The sequence below is a fragment of the Amblyomma americanum genome, chromosome 6 (genome assembly GCF_052857255.1).
Source record: "Amblyomma americanum isolate KBUSLIRL-KWMA chromosome 6, ASM5285725v1, whole genome shotgun sequence".
In the NCBI taxonomy this organism is placed as follows: Eukaryota; Metazoa; Arthropoda; class Arachnida; order Ixodida; family Ixodidae; genus Amblyomma; species Amblyomma americanum.
The window spans coordinates 100,760,951-100,784,953 of NC_135502.1; the positions used below are offsets into that span (position 1 = coordinate 100,760,951).

At 44.3% G+C, this 24,003-nt stretch overlaps 2 protein-coding genes across 2 annotated transcripts in view; both read left to right on the plus strand.

The window, feature by feature from the left end:
- The first annotated feature begins 2,471 nt into the window (after positions 1-2,471).
- LOC144093937 (alpha-tocopherol transfer protein-like) lies at positions 2,472-11,790 on the plus strand. The gene is made up of 5 exons (XM_077627698.1): positions 2,472-2,771; positions 6,218-6,457; positions 7,855-8,048; positions 10,556-10,666; positions 11,524-11,790. Exons 1-5 carry the CDS (start codon positions 2,615-2,617, stop codon positions 11,725-11,727), a joined length of 906 nt encoding a protein of 301 aa, XP_077483824.1. The 5' UTR covers positions 2,472-2,614; the 3' UTR covers positions 11,728-11,790.
- Positions 11,791-20,026: 8,236 nt separating this feature from the next.
- LOC144093936 (alpha-tocopherol transfer protein-like) overlaps positions 20,027-24,003 on the plus strand; it is a 37,219-nt gene continuing 33,242 nt past the window's right edge. Inside the window, exon 1 of the mRNA XM_077627696.1 lies at positions 20,027-20,235. Within this exon, the coding sequence (XP_077483822.1) occupies positions 20,079-20,235 (157 nt within the window). The 5' untranslated portion in view covers positions 20,027-20,078. The remainder of the gene's footprint in view (positions 20,236-24,003) is intronic.

The window sequence follows — 24,003 nt, forward strand, 5'->3', positions numbered from 1 at the left end:
TCCTAATGACCGTTTAAGAGAGCATGCTTTAAACATAACGTAACAAGATAAGCTTGCGAATTTAGTTTCGCATGTTCTGGCGTGCAAATGCGAGCACCGCTTTAAAGAAGCAAAGATTCTGGGCAAAAGTGCAATCACAAAAGCCAGTGTTTTGCTGCAATCTTTTCACATCCACAAAAAAGCGAGTCATTGTATTAGCGACGCTTCAATAAGTTTGTACTTCTCCGAGCGCGCTTTTCGGGAGAGTTATCTTTAAGAAGAACACCGGCTCTTACGCGCGTGTCTGGTTCTACTTACGTTTTTCTTCAATATCTGTTGTCTCTTCACGCTTTTTTTCTCTGCTGGTACACCTGACACCTGTTATTTCTGCGATTGTTGTTGTTGTTGATGATGTTACTCTGCGATTGTAGATATGTAATGAGATTTCTTTTTCTGTCAAGAAGGCCGGCGCCGTCCTAGTGTCGTGCGCGCATGCGATGTGTACGCCTAAATATTGTTAACGGTTCAGAAAAATAAAGCCAGTTGTTAGTAGCGTTCGTGCTTGTACTGTCTGCCTCCTGTGGTCGCCTTTTTTGGGCTGCCTTTTTAATCAAGTTGTGTCACCAACTAACCTAGCGAAAAGTTGTACTGCAAAAAAGCAGAGACCCCCGAAAGAGGGGGCGCGTGAAATTTTTGCACGAAAAAAGTATGAAAGGCTTTTAAAATAATGCAAACTAACTTTAAACCCCTCTTTGCAAACACAACAGGAGAACAAGAGAATCTTCGCTTTGGGACGTTAAAACCCCAGAAGTCATAAGTCATAAAGTTCTTTTATCTTCCCAGAGAGCCTTTTTTTGTATGTTTACATTCACTTTTTATTAGAAAATTCAAGAAAAACAATTGCGGCAGGTTTTCATGCAGTAGATACCTGCGCACGTAACCTTAGACTCAGACTACCGCCGTTTCCTTTAGCGCTTACAACTCAGGTATGAAGCTTCGTAATGCGCTTGGCGTGCCAGCCATCCAGGAAAACGTTGCCGAGAGTTCAGGGTAAGAAGGGAAAACACACTAATCTGGCTGTTTCGCACTCTAACAATTGTGGACATTATTTATTCTGCTTTTGTACTTTACAAGATGTCTTCGTGGGAAGTTGGAGACGGTTCAGTGTTAGAGGAAGAAAACAATAAACCCTTAATGATGCGAAGACAAACAGTGCTGTTTTCGTGTTTCTTGTTTCTGTCTGGCTTTGCTTGTATTGTCCCCCTTTAGTTTGTTTTTACTGTGTATAAAAAAACCTCAGGTAAAAAAAGCTAGACCTTCTGCTTAAAACCTAAACACAACGAGTCAAAACGAGTCGCTCATTGCCTTTACGTTGTCTGATATATATATATATATATATATATATATATATATATATATATATATATATATATATATATATATATATATATATATGTGCGTGTGCGTGCGCGTGCGCGTGTGTGTGTGTGTGTGTGTGTGTGTGTGTGTGTGTGTGTGTGTGTGTGTGTGTGTGTGTGTGTGTGTGTGTGTGTGTGTGTGTGTGTGTGTGTGTGTGTGTGTGTGTGTGTGTGTGTGTGTGTGTGTGTGTGTGTGTGTGTGTGTGTGTGTGTGTGTGTGTGTGTGTGTGTGTGTGTGTGTGTGTGTGTGTGTGTGTGTGTGTGTGTGTGTGTGTGTGTGTGTGTGTGTGTGTGTGTGTGTGTGTGTGTGTGTGTGTGTGTGTGTGTGTGTGTGTGTGTGTGTGTGTGTGTGTGTGTGTGTGTGTGTGTGTGTGTGTGTGTGTGTGTGTGTGTGTGTGTGTGTGTGTGTGTGTGTGTGTGTGTGTGTGTGTGTGTGTGTGTGTGTGTGTGTGTGTGTGTGTGTGTGTGTGTGTGTAAAAACTGTAATGTTGCGTTTCTGAGCGCCACAGGTTGTTGTTCGTTTATTTGGGCATGGTAAGTTTGATTCGCAGTAAGACAAATCAGTTTATGAACGTCACTAGACTTTTCCTTTAAACCGGATGCTAAACCTGTCCTTTCATTACAGGCACGTACAAAAACCCCCGGATGCCATTTCTGTTCGCTTCAGAAGCGAAGTCTTGGCAGTCACCCACCTCCACGTAGCGCGCCCTATGCTCAATAGCGACAGCAACAAAGAGTTGCCATACTACGCGGCGGAAACTATTGCAACGCATCTAACTCTTGCCGCTCAGATAGCCGCCTGCATCGGAGTATTCTTTGTCTTTCTTTTTTTTTGCCATTCCTTAATCAGCCGTGCATCCGCTTCAAAGCCCTTCCTTTAAAACGACTGCTACACCACGTGCGCCATCATTTTTCTGAACGACTGCCGCAGGTTGTGGCCTCGTTCAGAATCATTTCCACACCCTCGTGAAATCGACGACCTCGGCCGCTGGGGAGAGTTTGCAGTGTTGCGGTTCGTTGGCGCTGGCCTTGCGACCTGTTTGCCGCATTCGCTGGCGGCGAGGTCTCCTGCATTCGTCATCACGCGCGTGCTAACGCGTGTCTTCCTTCTTTTGTAAACAGTCGCCTACCTTCGGATATTACATAGCTTGAATTGCGGCAGAGCTGTGAAGGCTGTCTGCCCTATTGACAGCGGTAAACTGGACCGTGCCGCCGCAATGTCGGGCGTCTACACGAAGAAATGTGTGGATGACGTGCAAGACACATCGGAAGGAGCGCTTTCTTTCAAGTTGCAGCGGATAGCCGAAGAAGAGCTCGGCGGGACACCCACAAGAAGGCATGAAATGCTGGCCAAACTTAAGGATCTATTGTCAGGTGAGTTCTGCGTTTGATCTTCCTTCTGTTGTCGAGCACGTCGAAAAGCTTTTGCTAAGCTATTGCATACCATGGTGCATTGCGATTCGGAGAGTTAATAACGGGAGCATTTTGCAAAAAGCTGCTATATTAGTGCGAAAGTCGAACCCGCTGCGGCAAGAACAGAACAGCTTCAGAAGCCGCTGGGCGAGATCACCAGGCTATCGCCGTAGACGGTCACGCCAAGTGTTGAACTGCGACACACTCTCGAGGTGTGCATTCCCCATCATGGTCTTTCATCTGCGGCGCGAACAGATAAGATCGCATTAACCTCTATCAGAGCTTAACTTGAGTCTCACATCGTTGGCAGATGCGCTGACGACCTAGCAAAGCAAAACCTTGAACTAACCATGCTAAATACATGTTTTTGCATGTCCACGCGGTTTAACTTCGTAAAAATACCAATTGTTTCTGGTTATTTAGTTTATCGCGTTTATCCTGTTTATCCCAATTTTTGGTGCCCGTAAGCGCGGGCATGACAATGATTGCAAATGCAAAGTAAGAGCAGCAGACAAACTTTCCGATGTCGTATGATTTTTTTTATCTTTTTAGATATCTTACAGCCGTCTAAGTAGCAGGCTTCATAACCGAATTGCGATGTTAACATTCCTAACATTGCGACAACTGTTATTTGATGTAAAATGCCACTGAAATAAATGCATGCAACATTGGTCTCAGGGTTTCCGTTATAACAACAATGTGTTTCACACGTATTACGCTCCTTTAAGGCAGTGCAGAGTGGCGATGAAGTTAATTGCGAACACAGTGAAGGCCACGCGCCCCGCTGTTCGCTTTTTCTTTCTTCGCGCTTTTACCTCGGTGATAGCAAACAGGCACTATCATACATTCTAGGACAACGGAGCGCACAGGCGCCTCGTTGTTCGTATTGTCTCTATCGCGATTATACATGAGCGAGATTCGTATGTGGCATGGAATTTGAAAGTAATATGAAGTAACGCTCACAATCGTTTAACGTTTGTGCACCGTACTAAAGTTGTTGAAACGCTTATATTAATTGGTTATCCTGTTAAAGAGAGCAGGTTAAAATAGAAAGGTGCAAACATTGTTTTTCACTCCTCGTCGTAAGCTGGAATAGAAGATTTTTAGAACTGTGCGGTGCTTTGTTTCGTCGACACAAGGGGCAAAAAAGCAGCTGAGGTTCCCTTTATATTTCGATTTCTGAGGCTACCTTTAACTGCAACCGATATTATTTATGCGCACATTAAGAAATTTTTCTCACAAAAGCTCTGAAGGCTGTTCATGTATCCATTTTTACCCGGCTGAAAGTCTGAAAAGACATTCGATGCTTAATTGCTTCATGCCAAATGACACACAAGAGCCTAGAGAGAAACCAGGGACAATGGTGCAAGCGTCTTCTAAGACGGCTATGCGTGTTAAAGTAGAAGTAACCAGTTCGATGAAAAGTGGGTTAAGTTATTCCCGCTTTCAATTAAGGAGCATGCCCATTAGGCCTAATTTTTGAAATTGCCATGAATATATCATGCTAGATGAAATCTTCTAAATAAAGCACTAAAGTTATTTTCAAGAATGAGGTAGATATTGGCAAAAGAAAAATTAACCAACGTTGGAAGTGGTTAAGAAGAACTATCTTGTAGAGGCGCCGGCTGCGAAAAGTAATGCATAGATTTGCACTCAAAATCTTCCGGACTTTTTCTCATTAAGGCGTGCTTTCTTGATCTCTTAAGGACAAAATTTATTTTCACTTGTGATTCTAACTTCAGTGGACAATCAAGAGGTTATGCGTCCTGAAGAAGATTGTTTTTAAAAGAAAACTACAACTTCGTTTTTGAGTTTTGCATAAAATAGAGCCATAAAGGTTCTTATGAAACCTCGTACACATATCGCGTCCACCTACACTACCCCGCATTTGCTCAGTCGATTATCGTAATGCCAAAACTGATATGTAATTCATTTTTGTGCTTAGTAGCCCCAGGTTTTTCATTCAACAAGAAAACTAAACTTCTTGGATTTTAAAGTAGGGAGCAAAAAAAAAACTGCCCGAAAAACATGTCTCGAGGTCGGAAATACTTACCTCTTCCAAAGCAGTTACTTCGGCTAGTGTTTTCAGGTAGAAATTTTTCCCAAATATACGATTTTTATGAACGTGCACAAAGTTCTTTTACGGTTAGATTTTTTTCTTTTACGAATTTTTTTCATGGAATGTTTGGGAAATGACTAAGTTTGTCTGAAAATACAAAAACTAGAAGCACTTGACTCGTCTAACAAGACTGCTACCGTTGTGCCTTTGTGCCGATGAATTTTTACTGACTATCATATTTGTTCACAAATCAATACATTGCTGATTTCTTGCACGATATTTCTTTAGCCTCCCGATGTTAGTAAATATGATAGCGCAAACGGGAGATTCGTTTGTTTTCATTGATTAAGTACACTTACTTCAATGGTTTAAGTGGAGGCCCTCTAGGAGGAGTATATTTACAGTAAGCTTCGGAACTGAAGGTTCTATGAGACCTGGGTGCGCCCACTTTACTAAGCTAACCCGGGCAGCTAGCAGATAGCAGCCCGAGTCCGAATTAATAACTCAAAACAGGAACGATGTTAGATAAGGGTGTTTAGGGAACGGTCAATTACTCTGTCGCTAAAAATATCGACTTAAAAATTACATGGTAAGCGCGTAAGCGACGCTCAGGTGCATTGGGCGAGAACAAACAGCTTTCTGGCATCCTATATTTAAGTGATCTATTGAGTTGCTGAGCGCCTATGCACTGTCCAAGCTAACAGAATGTAACATTACATATGATTTTGTTTTATTTTTGAACATCATCGCCATCAGCCTAACTAAGCACAGTGGAAAACAAATGCCTTTCACACATTCCTCCATTTACCCATGTCGTGTGCCATCCGCAGCACCTTATCCCTGCAAGCTTCCTAATTTCGTCCGCTCAGCTGTCTCTGCCTCCCTCTTATCGCCATATTATTTAATGTCGTTTTGTACCGTGTTTCATACCAATGACCATGGCGGCCATAAACGCAGCATGTTTCGCCACCAAAGTTGCCCTCTGGCTCTACAAAACCACATGATCCAGGACAGCGTCCATGCTAAACTTGTCTGTTCCTGACAGTGGATACATGTCAGTTCTGTTGGTAAGTGGTGAAATAATTTTCTTTAATTAAGTGCCACTATAAGTGGTGAGGTTTATAGGTCTCGCCACTATATAGAGGTTTATATAGGTTTATAAGTCTCGCCACTATATACAAAGGGCCTCGAGGCCCACTTATCAGGATCCACGCATTCCACGAACTATATGGACGGCCCGCACCGTAGGCCGAGCGAGAGCGCGAGAATAAAATGGACCTTATAAAGGGTATAATGGGACAAGCGACACGCTGATACCGGAGGCTGTGTTCCGCGCAATCTTCCACAGAGGAGGAGGACCTAAATGCGAGGAATGACGACCAGTTCCTTCTGCGCTTCTTGCGTGTGCGGAAGTACAACCTGGGGGCCGCTTTGCACACCATCCGAAACTACTACAGGATCCGTAACACAAGCGGGCCGGTGTTCCGTGACTTCCAGCCTTCAAAGGTGTCGCCGGCCACGCGCAAGCTCATGATGGTGATGCCCGAGACAGACGTTCACGGACGCCCCATACTTCTCTTCAAGCCGGGTGGGTGCATCAATAACTAAAGATATTTCTTCCCAGCAAGTTGCAGCAGACCAGCTAACATTCCACGCCAGCGTGGTTGTCCGATGACTGTTTCTTAACCAGGTCGGAGCTTTGTCTGTCATTCGAATTGCAATTCAATTCGTATCGAAACAGGTAGGTCGCCTACGTAATAAATTGGCAAATGTTGGCCATTTCACTTACCTGTTCTTATGCGGCAAGATGTTCCTTGCTCTTTCATCAGAACATTTCCTTGATTCCCGAAAGCAGAAAGATTTGTTTTCCTTCATTTTGGTGTAGAAGACCATATGTATGCTTCCGGAAGTGCACCCTTTTGTTTAAACTCACGAAAACAATCCTCCTCGCTCTCCGCTATGTTCGGCATACACAAAATTAACAGAGAGGTCAATTATACAGGAGGACAGAGGCGTATCCCAATAATCTGTTATCGCTGTACTACGACCATCCGCGGTCAACCAAATCCGGCAAATTCCCTAGCCTCATTTTCTCTATGGACTTTGTCCGCTACTGTTATGTTTTGGTCTTGTTGGAATCCAATATGTTAAGAGGCATTGGCTACCTATTCTCCACATTAGATTTTCTGCTCGAGCCCACTTGCTGCCTTTAGTTTCTGCCAGGTCGAATTCTGAACTAGTTTGATGAGCGAAAATTCGAGATTCCCGCTGTTTCGTCTCGACCGTTAACTTACTTTCACGGCACCTTGTGGAATTGCGAGTTTCGTGATACCCTTCAACCGAATATTGTGAAAGTGAATCGAAGCAAGCGAAGTAAGCGTTCGTCCAAATGTGGGCATATAACTGTCAGCATTTCGACTCGGCGCTCTATCCATCAGGCGAATATGCCATCTTGAATATTGGCGAAAAAAAAATTGATAGGCGAATACGATTGTCGGTAATGCGAAATTCGAGCGCAGCTCTTCAAGTATTTTAGCTTTCCAATATCCTAAGCCACCTGTCGCACTCGCCGTGACAGGTGACGTTTCGTTCTGCTACCACCTGCCACGGCTGGCAGGTGACGTCTTACGCTCACTACGACGAGAAGTGCTCGAAAGGGCGCCTAAAAACAGCGCTTTTTTTTAAAAAAAGATCATCTTTCAAACAGGCACGTATTCTTAGACTCCTTAAAAATAAAAGCTTTATGTTGGTTCCGAGTTCTTGATTTTAGCTGAGCCACTTTTTGTGTCTTGCTCTTGCTGCGGCATGTTGCAAGAAAAATCTCCAAAAATGGTGAATAGTACAATTTGATTTCTTGGTGAACCGATTCTCCTCAATAGGTTTGACACACTTGCTCTAACAGCATGTCTAATGAAACACACGGTATGCCTTGCAGCTTGCGCGGCATGAACGTTGTCCTAGCCTAACCTAACCAAATTTCCCCAGGATCCTGGATTCTCGATGAGACTTCACATGTCGACATGCACCGCGCCCTTATGTTGTGCTTGGAATCTCTGGCCAAGAACCCGGTGACGCAGACACTAGGCATGGTGATCCTCTTCGACTACGCTGGCTTCACACCTGAAAAGCTACTCGCATTCAACATGGGGCTCCTGAGGCGAGGCGTCGAATACTTGCAGGTGCATTTAATTTGCCTGCTTTTGCTTCACTTGGTGCTGATCAAATCAGAAGTTAAGATGACAAGTTACAGCAGTGAGCTACTCCAGTTTCGACAAAGGTTAGCTTAAACAGGCCTTGCGCGTTCAAGCCGAGAACACTTGACCGAATTTGTTTTTATAAGAGCAATCGAAGCCGATTGCGCGCCAAAATCTTTAGCCCTTTCTTTTCAATAATGAAGTCATATAGTAAGATGAAAGCCTTCTATTTACTGGGATTTTTTTCCACTTCAACAAATCGAACCGCTTTAATTCCATCTCGTATTTGATCATAAAACGTCGAAATTTTTTCGGCTGCTGGTTTGCTCATTTTTACATTAAAAAATTGAAGAAAGTTTAACTGCCTTGAAACACTACACCAGATGTAGAATTCCTTAGTTCGTTGTTAAAGGACAAGTGTTAAAGAACGCATTTCAATGAATCCGCAACGGCAGTGTCACTGCTTCCTGCTGAAGCCCCGCGCATGTCTACGGATCATGTGCCAAAAAACAGGACTGCAAAAAAAGGAAAGCAGATTTCTTTGCCTCTTACAGCGAAAGCAAGAACGAAGCAAATCCCTTGATTGGGCTTGTTGGGTGTTTAATGCAGGGATTTTAACTAGTGCAAAAGGACACGGACGGAAGAGATATGACAGGGCATACCTCAGACTTGCAACCTATTTTTACTAAGGGATGGGAATAGTTACACTGATTTTTCGTTCGTGTGCTTGTTTTTTTTTCTATTTGGGGCCACCTGTAAGGTCCTGTAGCGTCCAGTGATGATTAGGAAAAAGGACACAAAATAATAATAACATTAATAAAACACGAGGCAAATGAACTGATAAAAGCCACAACATAAATACGGCAACGCACGACATGAAGGATGGCGTGAAGATATGAGATTGTGAAAAAAGCAAAACAAGAAGAGAACCGCGAGAGAACCAACAGGTTATAAAACGATAAAATTCTGATGCGACAGGGCTAAGAACACAGGCATTGGAATAGCACGCATAAGAAGCTAGAGGCGGTGAAAATTATACAGCAACTAAAAAAGGCTCGCTGAAACATGTTCTCGCAAAGCTAACGACATGGTGCAAAAAAAAAGCCATGTTAAAAACAGGCATCGACAAGACATTGCAACGTTTTACCAGTTCTCATGAACAAAAGGTGTAAAAAGTGCATTTAAAAGTAGGAACAACCAAAACAATTTCACGAGGCACAAAGGAGAAGGCCTAAAGGTAGCAGTGACGAGAAAAAATAATGAAGGCCTAAAAAGATGTTTAAAGCCAGATGAAAAAAAAAACACAGAGCATAAAGAATAACTAATACTCTGCTGTTTGCTACCAAACTCTCGCACTTACAAGCTGGAGTCTAACGTGTGTCCATCTCTATTGACCGTGTCTTGTTGCACTATTTGCTACGTCTAGAGAAAGAGAGAACTTTAAACACTTATAAAAAAGCATTCTTTCTAAGCGCTCAAACGGGCTACAAGGAACCGCAGAGAGTCAGTAATGACAGCACTTAATTTCAAATAAGGCAGTTACTCTAACGCGCCTTAAGAAACGTGAAACAAATGTATCCTCAACGTCATTGATCACGTATTTTTGAAAGGCTACTTCGCTTGTAAAACGCCACGTGCACACTCATACAATAACCTTTACAGAGTGACATAATGGTTCGAAGTTTATAAACCGGGCTTCTCCAGACACAGTCGAAACTACAATATAACGACGTCGTTTTGTTTCACGGCATAGCAGCCCACTGGTGAACGTCAGTTGCAACATTCGTGCTCTCTGTGGTATGGCCAGCGGTCGCTCTACTTCTAGGCGATCACTTGAGAATGAGTGACGCGTCAGTAATGTTCCGCAGGTCCTGAAATTTTGAATGCTGATCAGTTGATTTCGTTTGAAAATTATGTCTTCAATCCAGCATCATTGGCAGACAAATGCAGCAATGCTTTATTGCAATAATCATGCGTTGTTTCAGGCAAGGTCGCTTAAACCCTCCAGTGTTTTATATGTGCGGGAGTTTTTATTCGTGATGACGTCAACGCTTTCCTCCTGTGATTATGTTTCCTTATCTTATGTCACTAGCTGCCAAAAAGCCGTAATACATGAGGCCTACTTCATCTTAGGGGTGGATAAAGGTGAGCCATGGAGCATGGCTGTCACGTGCTACAGCCTGTAAATGGCCGAAAAATCTTTGGAATGTGCTTGTTATTGAATATTCTGCTGCGCGCATCCCAGTTACAGGAACTAACGCCCGCAAACAGCGTGCTGCGGGCGTGTAAAATGATGGCTAGATCGGCTTGAAGGTTTTCAAGTGAAATTAATCCGTAAGACATGTTCCAACAAAGCGCTAAAGCCAAGCTTTCACATGCTCACTTTATTTTCAAAGTGCTGAAATCAATTTCTGCTCATAATATTATCGTTGCGATTCTGTCTCACATCTGCCAGCTAACCAGAAGAGCGTGCCGTTCGTGACGTTTTCCAGGACTGCATGCCCATGCGTCTGGAAGCAGTGCACACCGTGAGACAAGGCTTAGCATTCGACATGTTCTTCACACTCATTAAGCCTTTTCTCAAGACGAAGCTTATACAAAGGGTAAGAAGCACTTATATGTGATTTGCTATTATTGCGCGCAAGTAACTTAACTTGGCTTTAATTAAGGTTTGTCGTACAGCTGCGGACCTATCGGAATCTGCAAATTCCACGCGAACAAATAAGCGCACCGAACAATGCTCTGATAATCAGGGACAGTGTACTGTGCGGTGTACGTGGTGATTTTTTATACCAAAAGTCAATTCGAACTCCAGCAACTCACCCCCTCCCCACCACATTTCGAAAGCGCACTGATAGTGCCTAATGATTTTATTCAATTCTATATATTTACGGCTAAGAAGCACGGTTTGTGGGCACATCTTATCAGTAACTATATTTTGCGACAAATGCAGATACTCATTGCGAGCTGGTAGCAGGTTTGAATGTGTCTGACGAGTTTTAGTGTAAAAAATCTCCAGCCGCTGGAAATGTCTCAAGAGCTTTCAAAAGGTATGCAGCGCCAGTCATGCTCTCTTTACAGATAAATTTTCAACTATATCTCCTGATTGCACGCCGTTCATCTGCTTCAACTTGCTGCGGTAACTACATTGTCATATTATTTCTGAAGCCGGAAGTACGTTTCTGCAGCGGTCACGACGCGTCTGTTAACTTGAATTTTAGAAACAGGGTTCGAGCTGCCGTTATTTTCAGCAACGACGCTCTCTGTCTACAAAAAATCAGGATAGATGGACTGGAATGGGGAACAGTAGTTTTTAGCGAGCCAGTCGTCAGCGCTCTATCTGCAGAAAGTACCCTTCTGAAGTTGAAGCTACTTATTTCTGAAAGCTTCGTTTCAAAGCGATTTTGGTGTGTTTACTTTCCCTCACTCTCGTTCGCACATATCGGGACCTTGTGTGCAGTTTCGCCTTTATGGAGAAAAATTCGAGGACCTTCACAAGGAGATTTCACCAAGTATTCTCTCCGATGAATATGGTGGCCAGGCGCCTTCTCCAGATTTTGAGGGCTTCTGGGGCGAACTGGAGGAGCTCCAGGAAGAGTACAAAGAGAACAGCGCCTACGGATACATCAGAAGTTATACAGAAGATTTTGCCACTGACGCCTAAATTGAGAAGGAGGTGACGTTCTTGTAACTGGCTGTTAAATGTATTCTAATAAAGCTACCAGAAAAGCTCTGCAGACTTTGTAGTTGCTCTTGTTTAGTGCTACATTGGCTGTGCATAGCAAATATAGCGGGCAGCTGAGATGGGGTGTGCATGACCAGGTTTCGAGTGTTGTGCAAACATCGGACGTGCCCATCTTTGGCTGCCCAAATTTTCCGCCGCAGCGTTCAATTACGATTGAGTACCAGTGTCCTTGCCTTCAGACAGTCCTGACCAAAAGACGTAGAAGTACAGAGTGCGTGAATTGGAATAAAGTTTCTGGTGCTGAACAAAATATTCTCCTAATACCTCCACGTTTCTTTCCCGGGGCAAATGATTCAGGTAATTGTTATCGCGATATGAGTGTTCCACCAGAGGACTACAATAAATTGCTCTTCTTTGTGGTTAAATAATGTAAAGATTAGCAATCGCTGTAGTTTTGCCCTGTTGCTAGTATACCATAGTCGGCTTTAGCCGCCGTGGTGACTCAGTAATGGCGTTCGGCTACTCAGCCGAAAGACGCGTGTTCTATCGCCGCCGCTGCGGTCGCATTTAAACGGAGGCAAAATGCTAGAGGCCCGTATGCTGCGCGATGTCAGTGCACGTTAAAAACACCATGTGGTCGCAATTATCCGGAGCCCTCCAATACGGCGTACCTCAGAGCCCCGGTTGCTTTTGAACATTAAACCCTATGAACATTTCAATGCATCGTCAAAAAAAAGCGATTAGAACGAATAAAGAAACGCCATAATAAAAATATATATAACTGGTACTCACAACATTATTCTATAGAAGAAAAATCAGAAAGTTTATATTGGTAAGGAACACTGAGCGTCCCCAACCACAAAGGATCGAGAAAATTCAGTTATATATGAACAACACATCCCTCCCCGATTAGCTAGTGTCGGTGGCAAACACGCTTTCGGAAAATTGAACTTAATATAGAAACGTTATGAAATACTCGAACTTCTCTGGGATTTTCTTCCACTTTTTTTAAAATTATATCTTAATAATATGTATTTTTATACTATAGGTGTGTAAAAAGTGTTGTGCCGTGTGTAAGCCGATCGTTTTGATATTTCCAATGAGTTGTTTGTCATTTTCCTGCTGTAAGCAACGTAAAGAGGATTCGGGGGTCCCTCAAGTGATATCTGATCACTTTTTGCCCGGACCTACCCAGATATGGGATATAAATGAACAACTTCAAGTGTAACGTTCCAATGTAAGAGCCTTTCTGCCTTTCGGATGTCTGCATGTCTCAGGCAATCCGCCATATAAATAGCAGGTACCAGAGGACCGCGACTGGCAGTCTTTATAGCCTTGGCTCGTTGATAACACACTAACGATGGCTCCGAGAAGACACATATGTACAGGTTATAACAGGGAAAAAAAAGCGTTAAAGAGAGATCGCGCGTGCTCGCACTGCTGCTCACGACTTGATGTCGTACACTGCCTCAGGGTGGGGCTTGCTCAGGCAACCACTGCTTTTATGAGGAGAAGGATACGGTAGCGGCCTCAACGTATAATCAGCTAGCACTAAGCTTGACCAGTGCAACTACGCCGTGACGGCCTCGGAGAACTGCTTGCATTTCCGCCGCCACACCAGGTCTCTCGAATTCCAGCTGACGTGGCCGTTATAAATGTCACTTTCTTTCTGTCTACTTAACCTATTTTACATGTTATTTTCTTCTGTGCACATAACGAGCTTGAGCTTTTTTCTGAGAGCTTAATACTGCTAGCAATGCTGTATTTTTTCAAAGCAATTTTGCCACATTTAGAGCCCCAACACTATAGTGTTATTTTGCGTTGCTCCGAGAAGGCTGTAAGGAATAATTCTCAAAGTGTTAGCACCGCAGCACGTCTTTTGACACGGTCATCAAGACAGATAGGGTCACCGGCCGTAATATAATTCATTCTGTGTAGTCGAAATATGTGACCCCATGATCCTTTGTAACATTATTTTAGAACCTTGTTTAAATGTTAGAACAGGTGGTGTTCCGCGTCCAGAAACTGGTAACAGTGCTTGAGGCCTGCATTGACTAATATTACGTGAAAAATTTTACCTAACCGAAATTGGTAACATCGCCTAAGGTAACAGTAGGCGCAGTTTACCCCAACAACGTTGACTGTGAGCGCTACCACGACAGCTACTTTTTTTTTTTGCGCATTCGGAACGGCAGGAACCGCGAAGAGTCTGTAGAACTTCGGATTGTTCGCCGTATTAATCTGACGCGTCATGTACGCAGCTGCTAGGACACGCAGTGAGGGCTGGTCTCTTCGCTCAATCGCTAGTGACAGTTTATTTATGCCGGCGGCTTGCCATGGGCAAAAGGTGTCTGGCAGCACCGTTTTTACGGCGGCAGGTAGGCGACCTTCGCTCGACGGCGCATACTCGACGCCTGGCGTCGCAAGATCGCAGGCGCAGATTTGTACGCTCTATATATTAACGCGCTGCGTCGGATGAGAGCGGAAGCAGCAGCTGACGCAAGCCAATAGCAGCGCAGAAAGCCCGCTCTTCCTGTATGACTGCTTGCGCCTGCCGTCGCCAACATGGTGGCCATTGCCGCCGAGCTACACGCTGATATGTGCAATTAATAGTGACTATCGTGGAAATAAACGCTTTGTCCAGCATGGAATCGCTTTTTTGAGAGAACGTTATCTAAGCTAGGATCAAAGTGACTGTGTTTCTTCGCTGGAGCGAAAGATGTTGAAGAATTACGAAAAATTTAAAACTACGCAAGGGAAACGGGGGGGGGGGGGGGTGAACCGGACACAGAAGAGAAGTGGACAGGACCAGCTCTTCTGGGTCCTGTTCCCTGAGTATTTGTATCTTTTTGTAATCATATCCTACCAACTAGCCCCTCATCGCTCACTCATGTTGAAGCAAACGGCGCTTCGGGTATCCGCGGCTGAGCGGGCATCCCGTGGTGCGTGACTTCAAACATTCGAGCACACAAATGCTTTTAGATACCGATGCACGCGTACTAAAATTGGTACGTTGGTGTTGAAATGAGCACTAATAATTTTAACAGAGGCGTCAGCACCACTGATCTCAAAGACCTTCTGGCTAAGGAGTATTTGCAACTTGGTCACATTTCCTTTTTCGTCGAGGGACACCCGGCCGCTTCTTCGCTCCATGTATCTCCAACCGGGCACAGTGCAGCTTCGACATTTTTTGCGCGCGAACTTCGTCGAAAGAAACGTCGCATGCATCCCCGCTTTAAGACGGGGCTGTCATAATGCTAAACTAGGTCGTGAAGGCTATCTTTATGCAGAAACATCAGCAGCTTGCGGCTCTTTGTGTTGTCAATCAGCTCCGTCAGCCACAAGGCTTCCTCTCTAGTAGCTGTAAGGCCAAATTCTTGTAGTCTTCTTATTCTTTAAGTATTTGTTACGAGACACGTCCAAATGAAGTAGTGGACGTGCACATCAGCGGCCAGCGTTGAACATTTTGGGCTAATGCTATGTACACTTTCTTTTTGACAGCCTTGCCAGCATGTCTCCGACGGTGTAAGGGCGGTTCCAACCGTAATCTTTGCAAGTAACTGTTCCCCTAATCTTCTTCAGATATGAGGGGGAGGGGGGGGGGGGGGGGGCAAAGTGCACTAGGTAATCAGGAGACGTGTACCTTCTCTTAAAGAGAACAGCTTTGTCCTGGTCATCTTCTGGCGTATGAATGTATCTGTATGCGTCATTGTACCTGATTGGTGGCTCTATACCTGGTGTACCGCTTATCATCAGCCAGGATTAAGAATTATAATCTTGTGCATTATGTATGAATGGAAAAGCAGCCCCATTAACGGAACGCGCATACTCGCTTATTGTGGTCGATCTAATGTCACCTTGGACACACCAGAAAAGCGGGTTTCATGAAAGAACCGCAAAATCGGGGGTTAGAACATACTCGTTGTGCACTATAGTTCTATGATTAGGTATGACATGACATGGTATCGTATGGCATGGTATTGTAAGGTATGGTATGGTATTAAATTGATAACAAATGGCGCTAACACACAAGGAACTGACAGGAGACAAGGTTGACGGGACTGGCTCAAACTTGCAACTTGTTTTAACGCTGTTCGGTGTCAATTTAAGATCATGAACCAGCTCGCCCAGCAGGAAGCACTTCTAAGATGGTATGATATAGTGTAGTGTGGCACATGTCGTGTAACGCATTGAATGTCTAAGCATATAATGCCTGACGATATGGGTGGCAAGAGGCGCAGTGGTGGAAGGCCCCAGATTCATTTATCCCAGTGTGGTTGCGTAACGTGAATTGAGATCACAGTACTCCGGTATTTTTGTATTTCGACATCGTTTCAACACACCATTCGCGGCCGAATCAAGCGCATCCCACCAGCTGGATGTTGTTGCTCTCTGTTTTAATTTCTAAGCAATTATAACGCAGACAGAAAATAATTACTTTGTTAATTGTCTGCTGATTAGCACCGCAGTTATATGAAGAGAAAGTAGAAACATTCGCCTATGGTTTCTTTGGCTTCGGTGGCTGCTGGTGGTGGTGGTAGTGGTTTTGTTTATTAAAATAATAGTAAAAAGGAAGGAAAACATTTTTGCTAGCCCCGGCATCTGCCATCGATACTGACGCGCTGGTGGCTTCTATATTTTTATGTCGAAACGAGCCCCTCATCTCCCTACCGATGTCTGATCAATTCCTTAACGAGGGCCTGATGTCTGGCAGTCTTGATGCCATAGGTAGTATAGAGCACCCTCGCACTGTTCTCACTCTCACTGGTAGATGGCGTTCCACGTGACATTCGCAGTAGTACGGAACATACTACGTCCACCGCAGCGGATGAAGGCTGCAATGGTGAACACTCAAGACATAAATAGCATCCCCAAACACGGCAAAAATCTCCGACTCGCACTAGACTAGAAAGGAGCATTCGCCAATATTGGCCACCACACCATATTACAAGAATTAAACAACGTCAACAGCGGGGGGAAAATGTTCAACTACGTGAAGGCATTCCTCTCGGATCGCCCAGCCACCGTAGGAATTGGAGAGATCCGGTCATCCACGGTATTCATGCCCAACAAAGGCACGCCGCAAAGCTCTGTAGTCTCTCTAATGCTGTTCAAAATAAGAATGCTTAACTTAGTCAAAAATCTCTTAGCCTGAGAAGATATCGGGTTCAATCTCTAAGCGACGACATCACGATGTGGGCTACACAAGGATCCTTGGCGCAGAAGGAAGGAGCTCTGCAAGCAGCTATAGGTAAGGTCGAAGAATTTGCCGAAGGGAGCAGTCTTCAATGCTCTCCGGAGAAATCCGAACTTATCAGGTTACACAGGAAAAATTACAAATTCCTGGGAGAGATTGAACTCTACTTAGGAAACCAAAAAATTCAGGAAAAAAGGAGATCAGAGTTTGGGGGATGTGATTGCAAAGCAATCTGAGAGCAGATTATACAATAAAAACTCCAAAGGCCACGGCCAACCAGTTATCAAGAATGATTAGAAGGGTAACCTGGCATCAGAAAGGGATGAGAGAGGAAGACACCCTCCGCCTAGTCCAAGCCCTACTCGCAAGCAGGATTATCTACATGCTCCCATATCAAGAGATTAGAATCGTTGATAGAAGGGCCATTGATACCATCATAAGAGGAGTCTATAAAACTGCCCTAAACATATCACCAACGACATCAACGGAACGCTTTTTGGTACTCAAAGTACACAACACCTGCGAGGAGCTCAGGGAGGCGATTCTGGAGGTTGAAAAAACCGCCTAACCACAGCAAAAGTGGGTAGGGATATTCTGACGCGACTGGGTATAAGGCACGCATTACGATATAGTGAGAGCAAGTCCCAAATTCCTACAGCTGCAAGAGAGAAGATCTACGTAAACCAGATACCAAGACACACACACCACGAGCGGCAGAAAGGAAGGAGGAGAGCCAGAGTCGAAGCAGTGGCAACAGAACTATGAAGAGACGCTGAAGCAGTATATGTGGACATCGAAGCCTGTGCCGAGTCAGGCAGGTTCGCGATTGCTGCGGTCGACAACGAGAAGAGGCCAATCATTAGAGCTTCAATTTATGCCAAGGACCCTGCGGATGCGGAATCACTGGTCATAGCCAACGCCATCAGAGCTCAAGACCGAAACGGCAAGTCATCGCGCGTCGTGACTGATTCCCAACAAGCATGCAGGGACTGCCCTGATGGAAGACCTCGCCGAAGGGTGAGCACACTATTAAGTACACTCTCAAACTCACAGAATAACATGGAAACCTGGTCACAAAGGCCTAATCAGAAACGAGGTAGCAAATGATCCAGCCCGAGCTCTCAAAAACCAGACGGACCCCCATTCCTACCCCACCCCTCTAATAGGACCGTATTGTGACAGGCTAGAACACCTTAGGCTAGAAAGACGACATTTCTCGTCGCCACATAGTCAACTGTCCTCCTCAGATGTCATTGACTGGAGGAGAATACAAACAAACACATATCCAAGTCTTCACATATTACACAATATCAGACCCAAACAATACCACAGTTACTGTCCTTGGTGCAGAGCAAGCCCCAGGCTCTACCATAGATTTGGGAGTGCAAGGAGAATCCAGAGAAAAAATTAATAATTATACTCCCGACACACGAGCAGTGAGAGAAGGCCCTCACCAGCGGCAACCTGGTCCAGCAAGCCTCGATAATCCAGCTAGTCCGCAAGTCAGCTATAGGTGTCCCGACCAACCGGCTCCTGCGAATTATTCACCTAAATAAACGTTTCTCTCTCTCTCTCTCAAGGCTAGGTTAAATGAAAAAGTAAACACCCTCGAAACTAGAAGATTGTACAACCGCTGACGTAGCCCATTTGGTAGAGCACAGGAATCGAAATTAGGAGGTGGTGAGATTGGATCCCAAAAGTGGCATATGGTTGTTTTTTCTACTACTATCTAATCTATTATCTGGCAGCCATGCAAGAATTATTTATACTGTCAATTCGCCATTGATCAGCACAAGTTCAAAGAAGAAAAAAGTAGAAACATTCCACTATGCTTTCCTTCGTATCATTTAATACTGACTTTCTTAAAGGTGCATTAAAGAGGAATCAACTCGTCTTTTAGCACGTTCCGGGCATTCTTCGAATTATTCAAAGAATGCCCGAATGGAACTTCGAATTATTGTACTGTGCGGCCGAGTGCCCTAATTTAAATCGGATTGAACGTTCCGGTTCCGGCCTTTTTTTTTAACTCGATGAGGAAAATAGGAGCAGTCAACAAACGCGTGGAGTGCCTTTCAGCAAGTCCAATGGCGGCTTCGCTTTCGCTTATTTTGATTTTTATATTTCTCTGAATAAACAGTTTCAGTCACAGACAATATAGCCGCAAAATTAGGCCCACGGAAATAAAAATACACGTCGACTCTTTGTTTTACGTATCACTCCGCCGATGGCAGAGCGGCAAGCCGCCACGGAGCTGGCTGACGCGTTTGTTGACACCTCCTACCTACCGCGTTGAGTTAAAAAAAAAAGGCGGTAGCCGGGACGTTTAATTCGATTTAATTAGAGAAATCGGCCACACAGGACATTACATTCGAAGTTTCTAAGAATGCCCGGAGCCTGTAGATAGAGTTAGCGCGGTAACAGAATTCAGATTCCTTTTTACTGCACCTTTAAGCTCTAAAGGATATTCTTTTAGCCATCTGGTCCCACTGGTATCGCAGGTACTTCATATATAAAGAAATTTTGTCATATATTTTCTGTTATGCTTTATTATCTTCTAATCAGCAATGTCTAAGAATTTGCCTTCTGTTGGGTATTTGCTCAGAACCTCTAGCAAGAACCGCACTCGTATTTGTGCTGTAGAATTCTCTGCACGCGTCGTATTGTATTCTTCTTTTTGCCTCTTGTATTGTTTAATTTGCACTGTCTTACCTTTCTTGCAAACAAATGTACGCTCTTCTTAGTACGTACGGAGCGACAGACCAACGTCGTCCCAAGCTCTGGAACAAAGTTGGCCGGGATGACGAAAGCTGCCAGAGCACAAGGTGTACAGTGTACCGCGCTATATCGTGGTCTCCGCGGTGAAACACCGAAGCAGATTTCATCCCTGTGAAGGCCACCATGCGTCTTCTTCGTTTTTCATTCACCTCTGCCCTTTATTTTTAACGGTCTCGCCGTCACTTGTTTACTGCACAGCCATCACCTGTCTGCTTACGCACGCCCTTGCTCAGCCATGCGTGAGTTCTCTTCTCCCGTAGCAACCGCTTCCGCTTTGTTCCTCAAAAGCTATTTGTTGCGCCCGGTGGCACCGAGCGCGAGGCCTAGATTGAAGCAGTGTCAAGGTGCATCCAGGACAATGTTGGGCCACTACCTCAAGATATCTGAAGACGACCTGTTCGGGACGGCGGAAGGTGTACTCCCTTTGGCTTTGCAGCGGATAGCCGAGGAAGAGCTCGGCGAGACCCCAGCCAGGAGAAAAGAATTCCCGCGGAAACTCGCTCAGCTTTTGCAAGGTGAGCTTTTTATTGGCGCAGAGGCACTGAGATGTGTTAGGTGCTACGGAAGCTGTCGTGGTCAAGCATAGGCACCTTGATGCCAAGACTTAAAGGATTTGCAAGAAACCGATGTTAACTACACCGCACCGGAAACAGTCAGATGAAGGCAGAAGAGGCGCTCATACAAATCGTAGAGGGGAGTAAAGGTAGAAAAAAAAACAGTCGGAATAACCCCCAGGCGTCCAGTCTTCGTCCGTGGCCGAAAAGTGGCAATGATAATCAAATGGGTCCTTCTTAATTTCATACAACATGAAAAGCATCCTACCAAGAGCTTCAGCACAGAGCCACGCTGACGTTGGCTTGTTTTTTTATCATCTTCGTGGTGGGCTAAAGCTAAATTTGGACTAGAAAGGAAAGTGTATAGAATGTGTCCATGCAGGAAAAAGAATGGCAGAAAGAGTACACTAGCATGGACACCTCCCCTAGGAAATGGGAAAAAAACGTATGTGAGTCTTCTTAATTTTATGGGTAGAAATTGACTAACTGAGAAACTGATAGGCAAGAAGTAGGTGGTAGAGCGACAGAACTACAATTCTTGGTGGCACAAGTGGCTAGGTCAAGACTAAATCAACACAAAACAGACTCTCTTAGAAGGCCTCTGGAGTGAAAGAAGCGAGAACACCACGCAAAGCGACACTGACAAAAACGCAAACGTCATCGATCACTGAACGCCCGTACATAACTCTCACAAGCTGGAATTGTAATGTCCGGTGGTAATCTTTCATGGCCGTTTGCGTTTGAACTGACATAAACATGATGCACGTCATACATAGAAAACAATGCAAATATCATAACGAGAGAGAGAGCGACGTTGGCAACAGCCGATCGGTGGGACGGCGTGCTGCCAGATTATTCTGTCTATTTTTGCGGTGCTTGCGGGCTATATGCGACCTGTTGTATGTGTCTAGCGTGAAGATTATTTATAATGCTACCACAAGTTAAGATTACAGCGTTGTAAAATGGCGCTAAAACCGCGGTTGAGGAAAGTCAAGAGATTATCTTTCGTGTCCCGTGCTGTGCCAAGTCGTTTTTGAGGCCGCATAGAGTGTCTTTGAATGAAGACGACCCTGCGTAAAACGACTCCATAACTTAAATGGGAGGAAAGAAATGCACCACAATTAATTATATAAGCTGCCCTTCGATAGCGTAGCCGAGTAGGCTGCTCCAACTCCGCCGCCAAGCATACAAAACTAGTTCTCTCGCAGGCATGTCTCGAAGGCGTTCGAAATTAATGGTCTGCTGCACATGTAAGGGGCACTGTAGGATGGCGTCAGCCTGCAGGATATGCTTTGGATAAGGATACTGAGTCGGAAAACGCAACTGAAAAATGTCTGTCGTTTCAACAAATTTCCTCCAATATTTTTGACCAGAAACTTGTCCTAGCACAAAAAGTTATCGTAAAAACAGATCTTTGCACTTGTACTACAAAAAACAGCTACAGAACTTCAAGTTACAGAAATGTACTTCAGAAAAACTACAGCACGGCAAAAAAATACTACAAACAACAGAAAATTTTGTCGTTACGACACAACTGTAAAGTACTTTGTCGGATTTCTGACGCGGTTCTGCACTTTTTACCGACTGGGTATGAAGCCGAAATAGCAAGAATTGATTATGTCCGAAGCGCGCGGCATTAAAGAGGATGAAATTTCTCGAAGGTAGCGATCTATATCTTGTCCTTTCTGCACACCCGGACCCACAGACGCATGCACTTGCGCACACGCGCACAGACGAAGCATTAGCCGGCGTGGTTTCGAAGCTGGCAACTGAAACTGCTTATTGAAAGATTCCAAAATGCGTCCAGAAACGTTACTTGTCGGTCTTCCTGCGATTTAATTCCTACAAAACAAAAAGAAAGGCCCGCGTTTGGCTTCTATGTTTCCAAGCTGTTGTGTACATGCTCAGGAAAACGAACAAACTTTTTTTGAAGCTGACAGAATGAATCTCTAACACGGTGATAAATCAGTTGTTTCGCTAAGACAAGCTCAACTGAGGTTCACTCTTTGATAGCATTAAGCGCACAAAACGAAATCTTGGGCAACAAGCAGTTTAGTAAAACAAAGAATGGCACTTTTTGTAGACGATGTTGCAATGGCGACCAGTCAGCGTTGATGATGAAATCATGTCTAGATAAAATAATTATTGGCTTTGCACTGGTTTGCTATCATGGCTATATTACTATTTAATATAGATTGCACAGATTATGACAAATCATCTGACGGAGTCCAAAGTTCAACTGTCGCGTGGGCACTACGTAACCAAGGTGCTGAAGAGGCATAGGTAGAGGTAATTCAAAATATTATAGGTGCTGCATAGCGACTATAGTCTTTCACAGGGTTATGATAGAATAGCAATCAGGATGCGTGTCAAGCAAGAAGACACTATCTCTACAGGCCCAGTGAGCGTGTTCACAAGATGTTTTCAGAGAATTGCATTGGGATCAGTTGGCTATAAAAGCTAGTAAAGCGTACCTTATCAATCATCGATTTTCTGATGACATGGTTTTGGTAAGCAACACGAGGGTCGAATAACACCGGCAAAGCAGAAGAGTGTGTGAAAAAAAAATTAGGACATATGATGTAATGTTCGATAGTCTTGAAGGAAACAACAGGTTACTGCACGCAGTGAAGGATTAAGTATTTTAGTTATCGAAACAGAATGGATAGGGTAACATTAAGAGACAGGAAGAGATCACAATGCATGGAGGAATAAACACGAGTTAATTATCTCCTAGTCGAAATAAAGAAGTGATCATAGGCAAGGCGTGCATTGCGAAGGCATGATAATCTGTGGTTCCTTAAGATAACGATAGGGATTTCAAAATGAGGAGCGCTTAGCAGGGGACGTCAGGCAGTCAGGTGCGTGCATGAAATTTTGATGTTTGAGGGGATAAGGGTGCTGCTGCTGGCACAGGAGAGGATTAACTGCACGGATTTGGGAGAGGCCTTTATCCTGAAATGTACGGAGTTAGGTTGTGGACGTTGAAAATTTCAATCTAGAATTTTTTGCTGCTCTGTAGCTTCAATACAAGGCAGTGCAGTGCAGTGCAAGGAAGTGCATTGCAGTGCGGTACAGTGGACACTCATTGAAACTAATCTTTTAGTTCTAAGTTGCCATTGGCATTGCAATGGTCGAAAACGCTTGAGTTTAACTGCGATGCTAAAGAAGCCGGACTTGTCCAATCTTATACATGTTACAGAAAATAAGTAATTGATTACAATTACGAGCCCATCATCTCAAATTAGACTGGGTGCCGTGTTCAGTTACGGACCGAGAACAGTAACTGTACAATCACAAAATATAATCAGTTACTACTGCGTTACTTTGCTCCAGTATACCACTGTCATAATCCGGTTTTATTCATAATACTATGACTAATGCACCTGGCTGGGTAATTTGTTGTTCGTTGTTAATCTCCACAAGAGGTTGTTTTTCAAAGTTGTCACTAATTATCCGACGTCCACTCGCGAGCAGATTAGCTACACTGAACACTCAATACATGCGCTAGAGAAAAGAGTGGTACGCATGAAAACCTTGTGAACCTGCTCATAGTTGCGAACACATGCCGGGCACTGGGGCTTGCATGCCTGGTAGTTTGTACCACAACAGAGAGGGACCTGCTCATGAGCAGCTGCGCTGGCGTTCCGGGTTTATTTTTTACTGCCTTTTTAATTCGCCTAACTTCCACTTCCGTCACTGATGCTTCGGGGTGCCCTCTCGTCGCCG

Excerpts from the sequence above, each read along its gene's own strand:
- LOC144093937 (XM_077627698.1), top strand. The coding sequence starts at position 2,615 with ATGTCGGGCGTCTACACGAAGAAATGTGTGGATGACGTGCAAGACACA. Across the intron at positions 6,458-7,854 it reads CATACTTCTCTTCAAGCCGG|GATCCTGGATTCTCGATGAG; the intron begins GTGGGTGCATCA and ends AAATTTCCCCAG. Across the intron at positions 8,049-10,555 it reads GAGGCGTCGAATACTTGCAG|GACTGCATGCCCATGCGTCT; the intron begins GTGCATTTAATT and ends GACGTTTTCCAG.